Consider the following 13,537-nt stretch of genomic DNA (forward strand, 5'->3'; position numbering starts at 1 on the left):
ACTTATATACAGTTTTTCAATGTGCTTAAATTGAAACACATGTCAGTAATCTATATTGACTAACATAGTATAAAACGTGTTGTCTTTTTTAAGGAAATATAAATTAAATTCACTTATATATTTGAATTAAATTAAGAAAATGTATTGCATCTAACTAAGAAATTATATCCAAATTTTATCAATTATTTAGTCTTTAACGACTTTTTTTCTTGATCTTAATATTCTTTAACCACTTCTTTTTCTTCTATTTATTTTTATAAGATCTTTAACCACTTCTATCTTTCCTACTTTTCTTCTTCTTAATATTCTTTAACTACTTCTATCTTTACTACTTTTCAACTCACATCACCAAGACAAATTTGGGTAGGTGATCTCATCATCATCTTTTTTTTTTTTTTTAAAAAAAAAATGAAAAGGCAATCTCATCATCGAAACTCAAATAAGGTGCCTACATTATACATAAGCTATTTTTAATGCTAAAGCCACTCTAAATTTTATTACAACAAGTTAACAAATTGACATAACAATGAATGTAATTGATGGATTTCAATTACAAAATAAATGATATCAATTTTTTTTGGTTTTGTGAGACATGAATGTATAAAGGTTATATAATAAAATTTGTATTATTACCAAATGATAAGCATTAACAATTAGAACCATAAAACGCGTAATGGGCTGCACTATTACAAAGGCTATTTACATTCAGAAAGTGAACAAACAATAGTAACTTTAAGTATAGCCCATAAAATAGTACTTTGTAGCATCCTAACATTTCGGATTTGCATATTAGATATAAAATTACTACACAAGAGTGACCTCTATAAGCATTAACGATTTGAACCATAAATCGCGTAAACTGCAATATTACAAAGGCTACTCACATTCCGAAAGCGAACAAACAATAGGAATTAGGAACTGTAATTATAGCCCATAACAAAGCACTTTGTAGCATCCTGAAGTTTTTGTTTTGCACATTATATATAAAAAGTATCACACGAGAGTGACTACTATTGACACCACCAAATGCATTAACAAGATTTAAACTTTCCCAAACACTTTTTCACAGCATTCAAACCAAAATCGATTACTACAACAAATATACATAATCCACAGTAAACGAAAACTACCCAGATGCAAAAAATGTAAAACAAGGAGAACCCAATTGAAAAAAACAACGAAAAGAGAAGTGGGTCACCTTTTTTCTCCAAGAAAATTCCTGATCTCGATGGACTTGCTGGTGTTGGTAATACTGGCATTGATGGGGAAATGAGCATAAACGAACCTCATCTTGTAACGGTAACCCTTGGTGACACCGGTGATGAGATTCTCGACGTGGCTGAGGGCGGTGCGGATGGCGACGCGGATGGCGGCAGAGGTCTTCCTGGAGCCGAACCAAGCGTCGATCTTCAACTTTTGCTTCCCAGTTTCCCAGTGGCGGCTCCAGAAAATTTTTTTAGGGTGTTCCTCAACAAAAATAAATTATATGATCTAATAAAAAGAAAATTTTGTATATTGACAACAACAACAATTAAAAAACACGTAAAGACATAAAGTTTACAATTGTCTTGTACGTGGTTTTCTTATCAAATATTTGTCTATAATTTTAGCAAAAGAATAAATAATAAACTATAAGTCCATTTGAAATATTAATAAAATTATTAATTATTGTTGTTTAGTTGTTCATTAATTTATTTGTCTTTTATAAACTGTAGGGCCGGGAAGCTTATGATCCGGCCCACGCTCTATCCGAGCTCAGGGCCCGTGCCGAGGAGGTATTGTGTCGAGGACGAGTGATCAAAGGCCGAGGGGTTAAGGGGAACAACAGAGGACGACCCGGTCCTCGGCACTCCAAGGCTTTGATGAGAAGAGCATCGTCATAGTAAAGGCCAACCCCAAATAGTCCCCCGAAGGGGATGTGAGTGGAATAGGGCCCACATGGAGGTACGGTGCAAAGTAGATTCAAGGAAAACACGTCCCCTCTACATTAAATGCACTGGCCAACGTCCTGATCACGATTAATGAGAAAAGACGCTTGGACGGTGTAACTTCGATCCTCGCGACTAAACAGAAAAGTAAGAGGGGACAGCTGATGGGACAGGTACAAAAGTAAGCACCTGCCTGACCAACAAGTGGAGGGTTAGGATCAACCAAGAAGGACAATATAACGTAAAAGTTAGTACGCGCCAAAAGGGCTGGGAAAAATGGCCAAAAACCAGAGCCTCCCAGCCCGCCTCCAGGAGAAAGACTCCAGGGGCGAAGACGACTTAACCATGTATGGATATCATGAAAAACCCACCGCCTGGTGACTAAGGCCTAGCCTTTCAAACCCATGCTCTACAAATGATATTGTTTGGGCCTTTTTACGTGCGAGCCCAACACTGTTACGGTTCGCTACGAAATCGTGTCCTTACAATTGGCGCCGTCTGTGGGAAAGGCTTGTGTGTTGGCATAGGCGGTAGGTCGAGAGAGTTCCTTTGTCATTTCTAACAGCTGGTTATAGAGTTCTAGTGTAAAGTTCCGCTAGGGGCTATGATTCTTGACTAGGGGCTACGCTTGGTAGCGTCAATCGCATGGATGATTCTAGGGGCTTGGCCGAGGAGCTAATTCCCCTAAAACCAAGGTCCCACGCCAAAAAACTGAGTTTTGGACAGAACCAAGGTATTGTATGGTCCTCGGACTCAAACCTATGGGGAAACCAACTACTTAGATGATAAAACTGAGTTTTGGACAGAACCAAGGTATTGTATGGTCCTCGGACTCAAACCTATGGGGAAACCAACTACTTAGATGAGAAAACTGAGTTTTGGACAGAACCAAGGTATTGTATAGTCCTCGGACTCAAACCTATGGGGAAACCAACTACTTAGACGAGAAAACTGAGTTTTGGACAGAACCAAGGTATTGTATGGTCCTCGGACTCAAACCTATGGGGAAACCAACTACTTAGACGAGAAAACTGAGTTTTGGACAGAACCAAGGTATTGTATGGTTCTCGAACTCAAACCTATGGGGAAACCAACTACTTAGATGATAAAACTGAGTTTTGGACAGAACCAAGGTATTGTATGGTCCTCGGACTCAAACCTATGGGGAAACCAACTACTTAGATGAGAAAACTGAGTTTTGGACAGAACCAAGGTATTGTATGGTCCTCGGACTCAAACCTATGGGGAAACCTACTACTTAGATGAGAAAACTGAGTTTTGGACAGAACCAAGGTATTGTATGGTTCTCGGACTCAAACCTATGGGGAACCCAATTACTTTAAAAGAACTTAGGCTCTAAGCAGGACTTAGCTTCTACGCATAACCTCTTTAGGTGCCTCAGGATCCGTATGCTGAGGTATTTCTATCACATCTTGAAATTCTCCCTCTTTGAGCATCTTGCCAGGAAAGCCGCTAACCTGCAAATCTTCCGACTGAGTGACCCCCTCCTCGGGTTGGTCACCCGTAGCCACGGAGCTGGAGGAAGTGGCCTCGCGGATGGCTGTAGGGTAGAATATGTTCTCCACCTTCCACAGGTTAGATGAACCATCCACCCCAGCTCGCTTCAATGCCTCTTCCCAAACCTGGGAGCAATAAAACCTGCATACTCCAGGAATCTGGGCTTTAAGGGCGGCTTGGGTTTCAGCCACCCCCGCATTATAACCATCATCCTCGGTCGTTTCCTTGGCAACCTCTGCCTCATTTCGGGCAAACTCGGCCTCCTGCTTGACCCTTAAGGCTTCATCACGAGCATATTCCGCCACCCCTTTGTCATGCTCGGCCGCGGCCAGCCTCTTATTTAAACCCTCGATCAGATCTTTGGCTATTCGCAACTGATCCTCGGCTTCAAGTAGATGCTTTGTTTGGTCCTCGGCCTGTTTTTGAACGCTAGCTAGGCCCGACGAGACGCTATCCCTTTCGCGAATAGCAGCTATTAGGTCAGCCTTGACCTTGGTGAGTTCATCCTCAGAGGCTTGGAGAGTCTTCGAAGTCGTTATGCGCTTGGTGCGTTCATTCTCGACCGCTTTACTCTTATTGTTCACCTCCTCCTCCATCCTATAGGTGGCCTGAAGAGCCTGGTAAGGGAAATAAACGCATGGTTAATAACGAACCAAGAGCGAGAATTAATAAAGTTCTAGGTTTCAAGAAACCTTACCATGCCCAAGTACCTCTTAGTGCTGAGGAAGACCTCCTGCATCCTCATTTTTCTTAGACCATCCATGTCAATTGGAGTAGCATGGTTTTCCCTAGTGCATTTGCCACGTAGCCACCTTCGCCGTCTCCAGGGTCCCTCATGGATGCAGTTTCCAATAGCGGACCCCAATGGAGCATTGGGGCAGGAAGCCAGGCACTCGGCAAGGACTGGGCCTCAATCCCCTTCCCCTTGCCTTGAGAGGATTGGACTTCAGTTTCTTTGCCTTTGCTCTGGTGTCCAATTTTCAGTTGTTTAGTGCGCGGAGCCTCCTCCTTCTCCTTAGAAGGTTGGGATTTCCCCCCGTCCATGACATCCTTGCCCTTGGGGCTCCTCTTTCTCTTTGAATCAGTGCCTTCGGGTCGAGGAGGCCGAGCTGGTTGGGAGGAAGCAGGAAGTTTGGGGCGGGGGGATTGTGGCTGTGACTTGGTGGAAGATGACCTGGTCTGGATAATCAGAGGCCGAGGTGGTGGGGAAGGAGCATCGGGTTGTGGCGTTCCCTGCGTATCCTTCCCAGGTTGGCCCTCAAGGGGTTGGAGAAAGGGGGTCAGGGGCTTTCTCTTGAGTCCCATCTCGGCTTGAAAAGAGGTGTCTACTGATGACAATTCCGCCTCGGACAAGGCTGGGTCACCTAGGTCACCAGAAGGATCCTCGGATTGGAGGGCTAGGTCAAATACCCCAAAACCTTCCTCGGGCCGATCTAGCTCGCCTTCGTCCTCTGCTACTTGATGAGACGAGGAGGGGCCCACCTGTGGGATGTTCTCGGGGACAGTTGGTTCCTGGGAGATTAAAAATCCCGTCTCAACCACGGTAATTTTTGGAAGCCAAGGACGGCTGGCACTGATCACGTGCCTTACATCCGCAAATGACTTCTGAACAGGAGGGTACCCTAGTATTTTGTGAGCTGCTCGGACTTGACCATCTCTGTCATTCACGAAAACTGCCGCTTGTTAGACGGTCTTCAAGTCTACCCGGTTGACTAAGTGAAAATGTCGTTGGTAGGCGTTTGGATCTACAAAAAGAAAAACACGCATGCATGGTTAGTTACCAGACAATATCAGATTAGAGTGGCGTTAAGGCTCATCACCCTTCCATTCCCGCTACCCCACCTGGTTCTCCTTCTGCTATGGGGCACGGATTGCCATCGTCCCATTCACCAGAGACGATAAAGAAATCCTTATTTAATCCCTTGTTGGAGTCAGGGAGGCATTGGATTAATCGAACCCTTTCGTCCCTGGACTTCATGTAAAAGGTTTTCCCCTTCAACTTTTGGAGATTATAGCACCAGTTCACGTCATGGTGGGTCAGTCTTAACCCCATCTTCTCGTTTAAAGCGTCCACGCAACCCAGAATCCTAAAAACGTTGCCGGCGCACTGGGTGGGGGCTAATCGGAAGTGCCTGAGGTAACCCCTCGTTACCGGCCCCATAGGGATTCTCATGCCCCCCTCTACAAAAGTGAGGACGGGAATTACTACCGCACCCGTTTCCCTCTTATAATGCCACTCTCCCATCTTACAATGCCTCAAACTTACGTTGGGAGGAATCCTATAATCAACGATGAACTTATTCATTGCCTCTTCAGAATCTACTAATTTCCTCAGTCTTAATTTAGTCATCTCTATGATTTACCAAACGAAGCCAACACCGTGACGGGAGAAAAAAGGGAATCAACGCAAAACAAACCCAGAAAAGAGAAAGCACGAGTTAATGGAGGTAGGGAACTTACATAAAAGAGGAAAAGCGCTTCGGATAGGCTTTTTGTGCTGAAGATAGACTTGAATTTGAACGGAAATTTGGATGAACCCAGAATATATGCTCTAGAACTCTTAAGTGCAAAACTGAAGAGACAGATCCGTTCCAAAAAATCTCTTATACTTTCTAGGGCAACTGCACAAATTTTCCCGCCCATAAAGACCAAGGGATCACGACCGTTCGATCTTCATCATACCGTTGAACGTGGGAAACACAAAGCCGCCCGTATTTAATAAGGCCACGTTTCGCCTTCCAATGGCTCTGGGAACGTATCTAGGGCAGATAAAAAGTCTCGGGAATCGATAGGTGACAAGGATGGACAGGCATTGGCAGATATGTGATGTCATCAAAACCCTCCTATCCGTCCGGGGAGTCGGATAGCAGGATTTTGAGGGGCTATTGTAGGGCCGGGAAGCTTATGATCCGGCCCACGCTCTATCCGAGCTCAGGGTCCATGTCGAGGAGGTAGTGTGCTGAGGACGAGTGATCAAAGGCCGAGGGGTTAAGGGGAACAGCAGAGGACGACCCGGTCCTCGGCACTCCAAGGCTTTGATGAGAAGAGCAACGTCATAGTAAAGGCCATCCCCAAATAGTCCCCCGAAGGGGATGTGAGTGGAATAGGGCCCACATGGAGGTACGGTGCAAAGTAGATTCAAGGAAAACACGTCCCCTCTGCATTAAATGCACCGGCCAACGTCCTGATCATGATTAATGAGAAAAGATGCTTGGACGGTGTAATTTCGATCCTCGCGACTAAACAGAAAAGTAAGAGGGGACAGCTGATGGGACAGGTACAGAAGTAAGCATCTGCTTGACCAACAAGTGGAGGGTTAGGATCAACCAAGAAGGACTATATAACGTAAAAGTTAGTACGCGCCAAAAGGGCTGGGAAAAATGGCCAAAAACCAGAGCCTCCCAGCCCGCCTCCAGGAGAAAGACTTCAGGGGCGAAGACGACTTAACCATGTATGGATATCATGAAAAACCCACCGCCTGGTGACTAAGGCCTAGCTTTTCAAACCCGTGCTCTACAAATGATATTGTTTGGGCCTTTTTACGTGCGAGCCCAACACTGTTACGGTTCGCTACGAAATCGTGTCCTTACATAAACTATAATTTGTTATATTATTGTTTCATTAATTATAAAATTATTAATTATTGTTTAGCCTAACATAATTTAATTTGTTTGTCTTTTATAATGTATTGGTTAATTAAATTATTAATTATTGTTTATTAGTTGCTTCCCCCAATTAATTATTGGTTAATTAAATTATTGTTTATACTTATGTATTAATTAAATTAATATTTATTTAATATTTTTATATTATAATATATTTCATTTAAAATCCATTTTTGGTGAATTTCTTGCTAATTTGATAAAATTTTTTTAGCAATCTCAACCTGCATAGATAAAAATTTATTCATTATATTCCCAATAACTAAAATATATATATAAAAACACAAGATTAAAACAAAAAAATAAAAAATAAACACAATACTGTACAAGGCCAGGGCCCTAGCCAGCCAAGAGGATGCCTGCCAAGATGGCACCCACAAAAAAAAAATAAAACAAATCCTATTGCACCGATAACACACACACACCAAAAAAAAAAAAACGCAGGCTTAACAACCAAAACAAAAAAAAAAAAAAAAGGCCCAGACGTGGTGAAACGTCCAGCCCACTGCCCAGAGAAAACTTATCTTTAACAAATCTAAAGAAGACTAGGAGAGCCTAGAGAAAGCCAGTAAACCTCAAAACTGAAAGGAATCAAAACCCAAACGCAGCACTCAGCAGCAGTGGAAAAAAAAAAAAAAAAGATGAGATCGGAGGAAGCTTGGTCTAGGGCCGGCCCTGACAGTGGGAGTGGAGAGAGAATGAGAGAGGCGGAGAGCATGAGTTGAGAGAAAAAAGCAGAGCAAGAATGAGAAAAAGAAAGGTAAAAATTTTAGAGATTTGAGGTTTTTTTTTTTGTTTTGACAACTTCTAATTGCGTTTTTGGTTTTTTATTATTTTGTTTTTACAATCCGTGGGTTTGCTACCATGTTGGGTTTGCTACATTGTTTTTTTCCGTTAGATTGGGTTTGTAATCTGTTGTTTAGGATTGATGTTGAGCCTTCTTTTTTTTTTTTTTTTTTTTTTTTAAATTTTTGGGTGTTCCTAATTTTGGTTGAGGGTGCTCCTAATTTTTTTTTTTTTTAAGGGTAAACAAATAAAAAAAATTTAATTATTATATATATATATATATATATAAAACATGAAATCCAAGTTCAGGAGCTTGAAATTTCTGACGAGCTTGCCACGTGGGCCTTCCACCTCGATGACCTTAGCGTTCACCTTGATCTTGACCCCATCTGGGATGTCCATGGTCTCAGATGACAAGATGGTCTTCATGGTGTCTCTCTCTCTCTCAAACTCTAGCTGCGCCTCTCTGAGAATGAAAAACAATGAGGTGGTGGTGGCAGCCAAAAACCCTAAACTATGTGTGTATATATTCTAGGTACAGTAAAAACCTAAACCCTTTTGGGCCTTTGTTTTTTTTTTGTGGCCCAATTCAGTTGAGATCGTTTTTATATATGGATATTGGGTAAGATTAAATTTGGGTTTTTTTTTTTAAAACCCAATTTAAGCTATTTGGGTTGGTAGTTCTAAAAATCAGCTAATCCCTATAAATTGGGCTTGGTTTGGTTAATGGGTCGCAATCATTTTATCAAACTTAAGAAAGAAATTTGGACGTTCAATTTTTGTAATCGTGATTCATGGTGTAGAGACATTGACCCATAATCTATTAGATTATGAGCATATTTCTAGTAGTTTGATGACTCTGTATTTTATAATTTGCTATCTTCTCCAAAAAAATATTATAATTATATAAATTATATTCTCTAATTTTTACTTGTTTTCATTTTTTACTTTATGGTTTAATTTTTTTTTTTTTTTTGGGCTTTCAATCATTTAATTTGCATATGGTTTCAATCGATGTACCCTTGCAGTCCATCTTTGTCCCAAGTCATTAAACTCTACACAATAAAATAAAATAAAAATAAAGTTTTAGTATCCAAACTTAACAAAACCAAGAAAATTACATCTATTTATTTATAAAATATGTGAAATCATTTTTTAATTAACCATGACTCTGACTTAATTCCGGCAATGAGGATGTGAAATCTACACGAAATCACATTTAATTCCTCTGATAAGATTTCCTTCTCCAATAAGACGAGTCTCCTATTGGAATATGCAGCTTACTGGCTATTGGTTATGTACCATTTCTTTCTGAAATGTATATAACTATAAATCAGTATACTTATGAAAAATGTTAAAAAAAAATAAATAAATAATAATTTCCATATGCTCCATTGCTTTACAGGTGGTTCATGGACCTATCTGTCTTGAATTTTGAATATGTTTGACCTTTATATTAGCCAAGTGCCCACCAAGGCACACTTTTGATGGTTGAATGTTTTGGAAGTTGAAAGATGGTATGCAGGGCCGGCTCTATGGTGGAGCAAAAAATGCAACCGCCTAAGGCCCCAAGTAAAAAAAAGGCCCCTAAATTTTAACCAATAGGATTATTTATAATCAATAAATAAAATAAATTTTTTTATTAGATGAAAAAAAAATAAAAAAATAGAGAAAAATGCAACATCGTCTACAATATTTTTCACAACACTTGTACAACTAATGCTAAGTAGCAAGTTATTACAGCCTATTGTTGATGGCAAAAAAATAATTATAGTGATATTTTCAAATAAAAAACAAAAAACAGTTTAAAATCTAGGATTTGTTGTAAAAAATATTGTGAATGTTGCACTTCTAAAAAAAAAAAAGAATAATAATAAGAGTTTAATTAGCAAACTTTTACTAGTTTTCATCTAAATCTACCACTAATACCACTGTTTTACTTACCACTATCAATCTACCACATCAACAAGTATGAAAAATTTTGTCAAATTTTTTTTTGTCTTAAAAATTCAAAAAAAAAAAAAAAAATCTATGTAGTTCATGTTAATTAGTAGTAATTTTGCATCTAAATAAGATGATCAATTTTCGCTTTAGGCCCCCAAATGCATCAAGCCGCCCCTGATGGTATGCATAGACTTTTAGCTTATCTGTAGGTATATGCTTCTGCGTATTTATACCAAAGAGATGTTTGATTTTTGAAAAAAAATTCCATGGCATATCAATTTTTATTATTTTCTTAGAGAAAAGATTGTGAATATCAATTTTTAATTTTATGTAATGAGGTATAGTCAGGTAGTCCCTTTTTTTGGCAGGTTGCTCTTTTTGTTTTCTAATCTTAATGACATGTTGATTTCCGCCTTTTCAGGCTGAAGCAAGGCATGGAGAGATACTGGGTCAGCTTCTTTATGCTGCCAAAATTGTAGCCGAGAAAGAAGGTATTCTTGATGGTTTTTGTGTTGTCATAAACAATGGCTCGGATGCCTGTAAGTTATCACCTCCATTCTCTGTAATGTCTCTAGATCTCCTTTAAGATGTTCCGCAATGCAATATTTCCTTACTCGAATATCTTGGTTTAGACCCAGCATAGAATCATTTGGTATAGACCATTGTTAAAGTGAGTCAAGTTTTGCCAATTCTAATTGATAAACCAATGCTGACTTCTTGAGTCTTTTTATCATTATTTATAAATACAGAATGTCAATGACTGTGGGACTGTATTATTATGGTCTTCGAGACACCAATGCTACATATGCGATGAGCTTCTTTAACTTGATTCCAATGGTTACCTTTGTCTTCTCCACAATCGTAGGGTATAGTATACTAATCATCAATTGAACTTATTGTAGTAGATGTGAAATTTCAACGACTATAATCACCACAGCAACATGTCAATATTTTGTTTTTTAATGGTTGTAGTATAGAGAAACTAGGACTGACTACAAAGGAAGGCAAGATGAAGATTCTGGGGGCAATTTTTTCTGTGGCAGGAGCACTAATTGCTTGTCTTTATAAAGGAAAAGCTTTCCATATTGGTCATCAAGGTCTTCACCATAATGTTGCTCTGAAAACATCTATAGCTCATTGGGTCCGTGGCACTTTCATGTTGGTTGGCTTTTGCCTCTCCTATAGTGTGTGGTATATAGTTCAAGTACGTATCACATTATAATCTACAATCAATTTCTTCTCAAGTCTTCTTTAAACTTTACCACATCCGTTTTTTTCCCCCAAACAGGCTAAGTTTGCTCAAAATTTTCCCATCAGAATACTGGGCAATAATGTTAGCATGCATCATATCATCAATGCAATCAGCTGTAATAGGCCTATGCTTAAATAGACAGAAGGCGACATGGAGCTTAGGGTGGAATTTGCAACTACGTACAATAGTTTACTCAGTAAGTTTCCAGGCATAACCATTTCTACTGCAAATTTGCAATGGTATGTCTAATTATTTTCCTTTGTTAGACATCATTTTTATTTGAATATTGCTCTACATTTAATTGTTATTTTGTACCCAGTTATGTTAGACAATGACAAATGCATTTTATTCATCTAGGGAGCACTAGCCACGGCTGGAACATTCTGCTTAGTTACATGGGCAATTGCAATTCGGGCCCCATTTATGGCCCAATGTTCTCTCCACTGTCACTAATTTTTGTGTCCATATTAGAAGCTCTCATACTCGGTGCAGAAATCAGACTCGGAATGTATGACATGTTTTCTTTCAATTGAGCCAGAGATGTTACCTTTTGACAAGTTATTATGACAGTACATTTTCTTTGTATACCACTCTACATATATCAAATCAATCTCACTTTTATTGAATTATCAATGCAGGTTGCTTGGCTCAGTTTTGATCATTGTTGGGTTGTATTCCTTCCTGTGGGGTAAAAGGAAGGAGATGAAAAGCTTGCTTCAGACAAACAATGATACTGGTAGTGTAGTAGCACCCACAACCGCTGGTGAATCTGCAGTCGTGTAATCAACAGTTGTAATGACAAAAGCACGCGTGTGGGCAGGGGAAATGTTAACAGTATTGTATTTTGTGAGTGCTTTTTCAATCCAAAAAATAAATTTGTGGCGGATTGCGCAAAACATACACATTAATCAAGGGAAATAAGTGCAGCTTGTGCACACACATTCTATTATCTATCTGTATCTGTGCAGCTACAGGAAAAGCTTCTCATCCTCCTAATATAAATTTCTATTTCCTACTCATATGTGCACCTAAGAGGCAGCTACTGAGTTGCATCTATATCATATGCTTGTTTAACTTGGCTTCTACTCCTAATTTTCAAACACACGTAGAATTTTCTTATTTTCTAGAAAGTTGATTAAAGTAAATTCAGTGTGATTACAATGAGTAGTTCATTAATAATGTACAAGATACCCAAAATCCATTTCTTTCAAAAGTTTGATTGTGATTGTTTTTCAGTAAAACGAACGTCTTGTAGAAATGGAAAGCTATGTGCCCAAATGTAATACTATAATAGTAATTGTTAAGTACAACTATTTTAAGGGAACATTATTTCATTCATTACATTTTAGTTAAAAATGTACAAGTTTTCAAAACTACCCCTATTAATTTAAACTCTAGTGAAAGAATGATATTGATTTTTTTTTTCTTTTTTTTTCTTTTTTTGAGATAACAAATGATATTGACTTTGTTAATAAAGTAGTGGATTATTCTTGTGAGATACCTCCGATGCTTGTAACAATTTAGGGGTGCTGCCAGGATTCTCTTTTTCAGTAGAAAGACCACTTTGTTTTGTGGATATTTGGCTAAACTAGAACATTGAGCAATGGGATTTCATACAAAGTTTGATGTTTTAGTTTGAAGCCGTTTGAGGCAATGTGGTTGACCCAACTTGTTCCTGTTTCTTCTTTTAAGAGAGACTGTGAAAATCAATATTGGATGGTGATAGGTCTAGAATTAATGGGGATTTTGAGGTTGTCTGGTATGCGAAAATATTTATTTAGCAGATAAAAAGGATTTGCACAGTGAACTACACATGGGCTGATGGGCTTTGCAAATACCTAAGGCCCATTTACAAGGCCTTCCCATTAAACCCAAAATAGATATGATAAATCCTCTTTTGCCTTTCAATCCACAACTCTTAAATTTTCCTATAGAAAAAAAGTACACATGGGCTTTGTCTATTTTTTTTCAAAATAAATATTTTGATAGACCCATAATTGTAAAAAAGTGACATCAACAGTTTTTAATTCCAAAATTAAGATTGAAAAAATTACTATTTGCTAAAAAATATTTCCATTTAATCAATCTAAAGTTTCAATTTTTTAACTAAACTATTCCTAGTGTATGTGAGAAATCCGAGAGACCTATTTTTTCTAGCCAAACAAGATTGAAGTCATAACAAAAATTTTTTTTTTCTTCTCTACCTATATTGTGAGTTGTGTCACACCCTTGATGTTGTATAATCTTTTTTTTTTTGAGTGAAAAACGGTAGAATATATATATTGTATAATCATGTTTTAAGCTTTTCTTCTTCTTTTTTTTTTTTTTTTTTTTTTTTTTTTTTTTTTTTTTTTTTTTGAGAGAGAGAGAGAGAGAGAGAGTTTCAATTTTTTAACTAAACTATTCATAGTGTATGTGAGAAATCCGAGAGACCTATTTTTCCTAGC

At 38.6% G+C, this 13,537-nt stretch overlaps 3 protein-coding genes across 11 annotated transcripts in view; 2 read left to right on the plus strand and 1 right to left on the minus strand.

Annotated features, from left to right (window-relative positions):
* The window catches only part of LOC126700519 (60S ribosomal protein L9), a 61,537-nt gene extending 53,166 nt beyond the window's left edge, over positions 1-8,371 (minus strand). The window contains exon 1 of the mRNA XM_050398700.1: positions 8,328-8,371. The gene's annotated coding sequence lies outside the window, so the exon portion shown is untranslated. The remainder of the gene's footprint in view (positions 1-8,327) is intronic.
* The window catches only part of LOC126700520 (WAT1-related protein At1g68170-like), a 61,104-nt gene extending 48,999 nt beyond the window's left edge, over positions 1-12,105 (plus strand). Inside the window, exons 1-6 of one of the 9 annotated variants that reach the window (XR_007647208.1) lie at positions 7,623-7,868; positions 10,260-10,377; positions 10,588-10,704; positions 10,816-11,042; positions 11,127-11,286; positions 11,448-11,549. Coding sequence is in view for 1 of the 9 variants with exons in the window: in XM_050398701.1 (XP_050254658.1) it covers positions 11,241-11,286; positions 11,448-11,598; positions 11,729-11,873 (342 nt within the window). In the remaining 8 variants the exon portion in view is untranslated. Of the gene's footprint in view, positions 1-7,616; positions 7,869-8,414; positions 8,430-10,259; positions 10,705-10,810; positions 11,043-11,126; positions 11,287-11,447; positions 11,599-11,728 lie in introns of those variants that run through there. The other 8 variants (XR_007647205.1, XR_007647203.1, XR_007647206.1 and 5 more) reach the window with 8 other exon arrangements.
* The window catches only part of LOC126700510 (WAT1-related protein At5g64700-like), a 55,053-nt gene that overhangs the window by 22,306 nt on the left and 19,210 nt on the right, over positions 1-13,537 (plus strand). The gene's annotated exons all lie outside the window — the stretch shown is intronic.

This window comes from Quercus robur, chromosome 9 (genome assembly GCF_932294415.1).
Source record: "Quercus robur chromosome 9, dhQueRobu3.1, whole genome shotgun sequence".
In the NCBI taxonomy this organism is placed as follows: Eukaryota; Viridiplantae; Streptophyta; class Magnoliopsida; order Fagales; family Fagaceae; genus Quercus; species Quercus robur.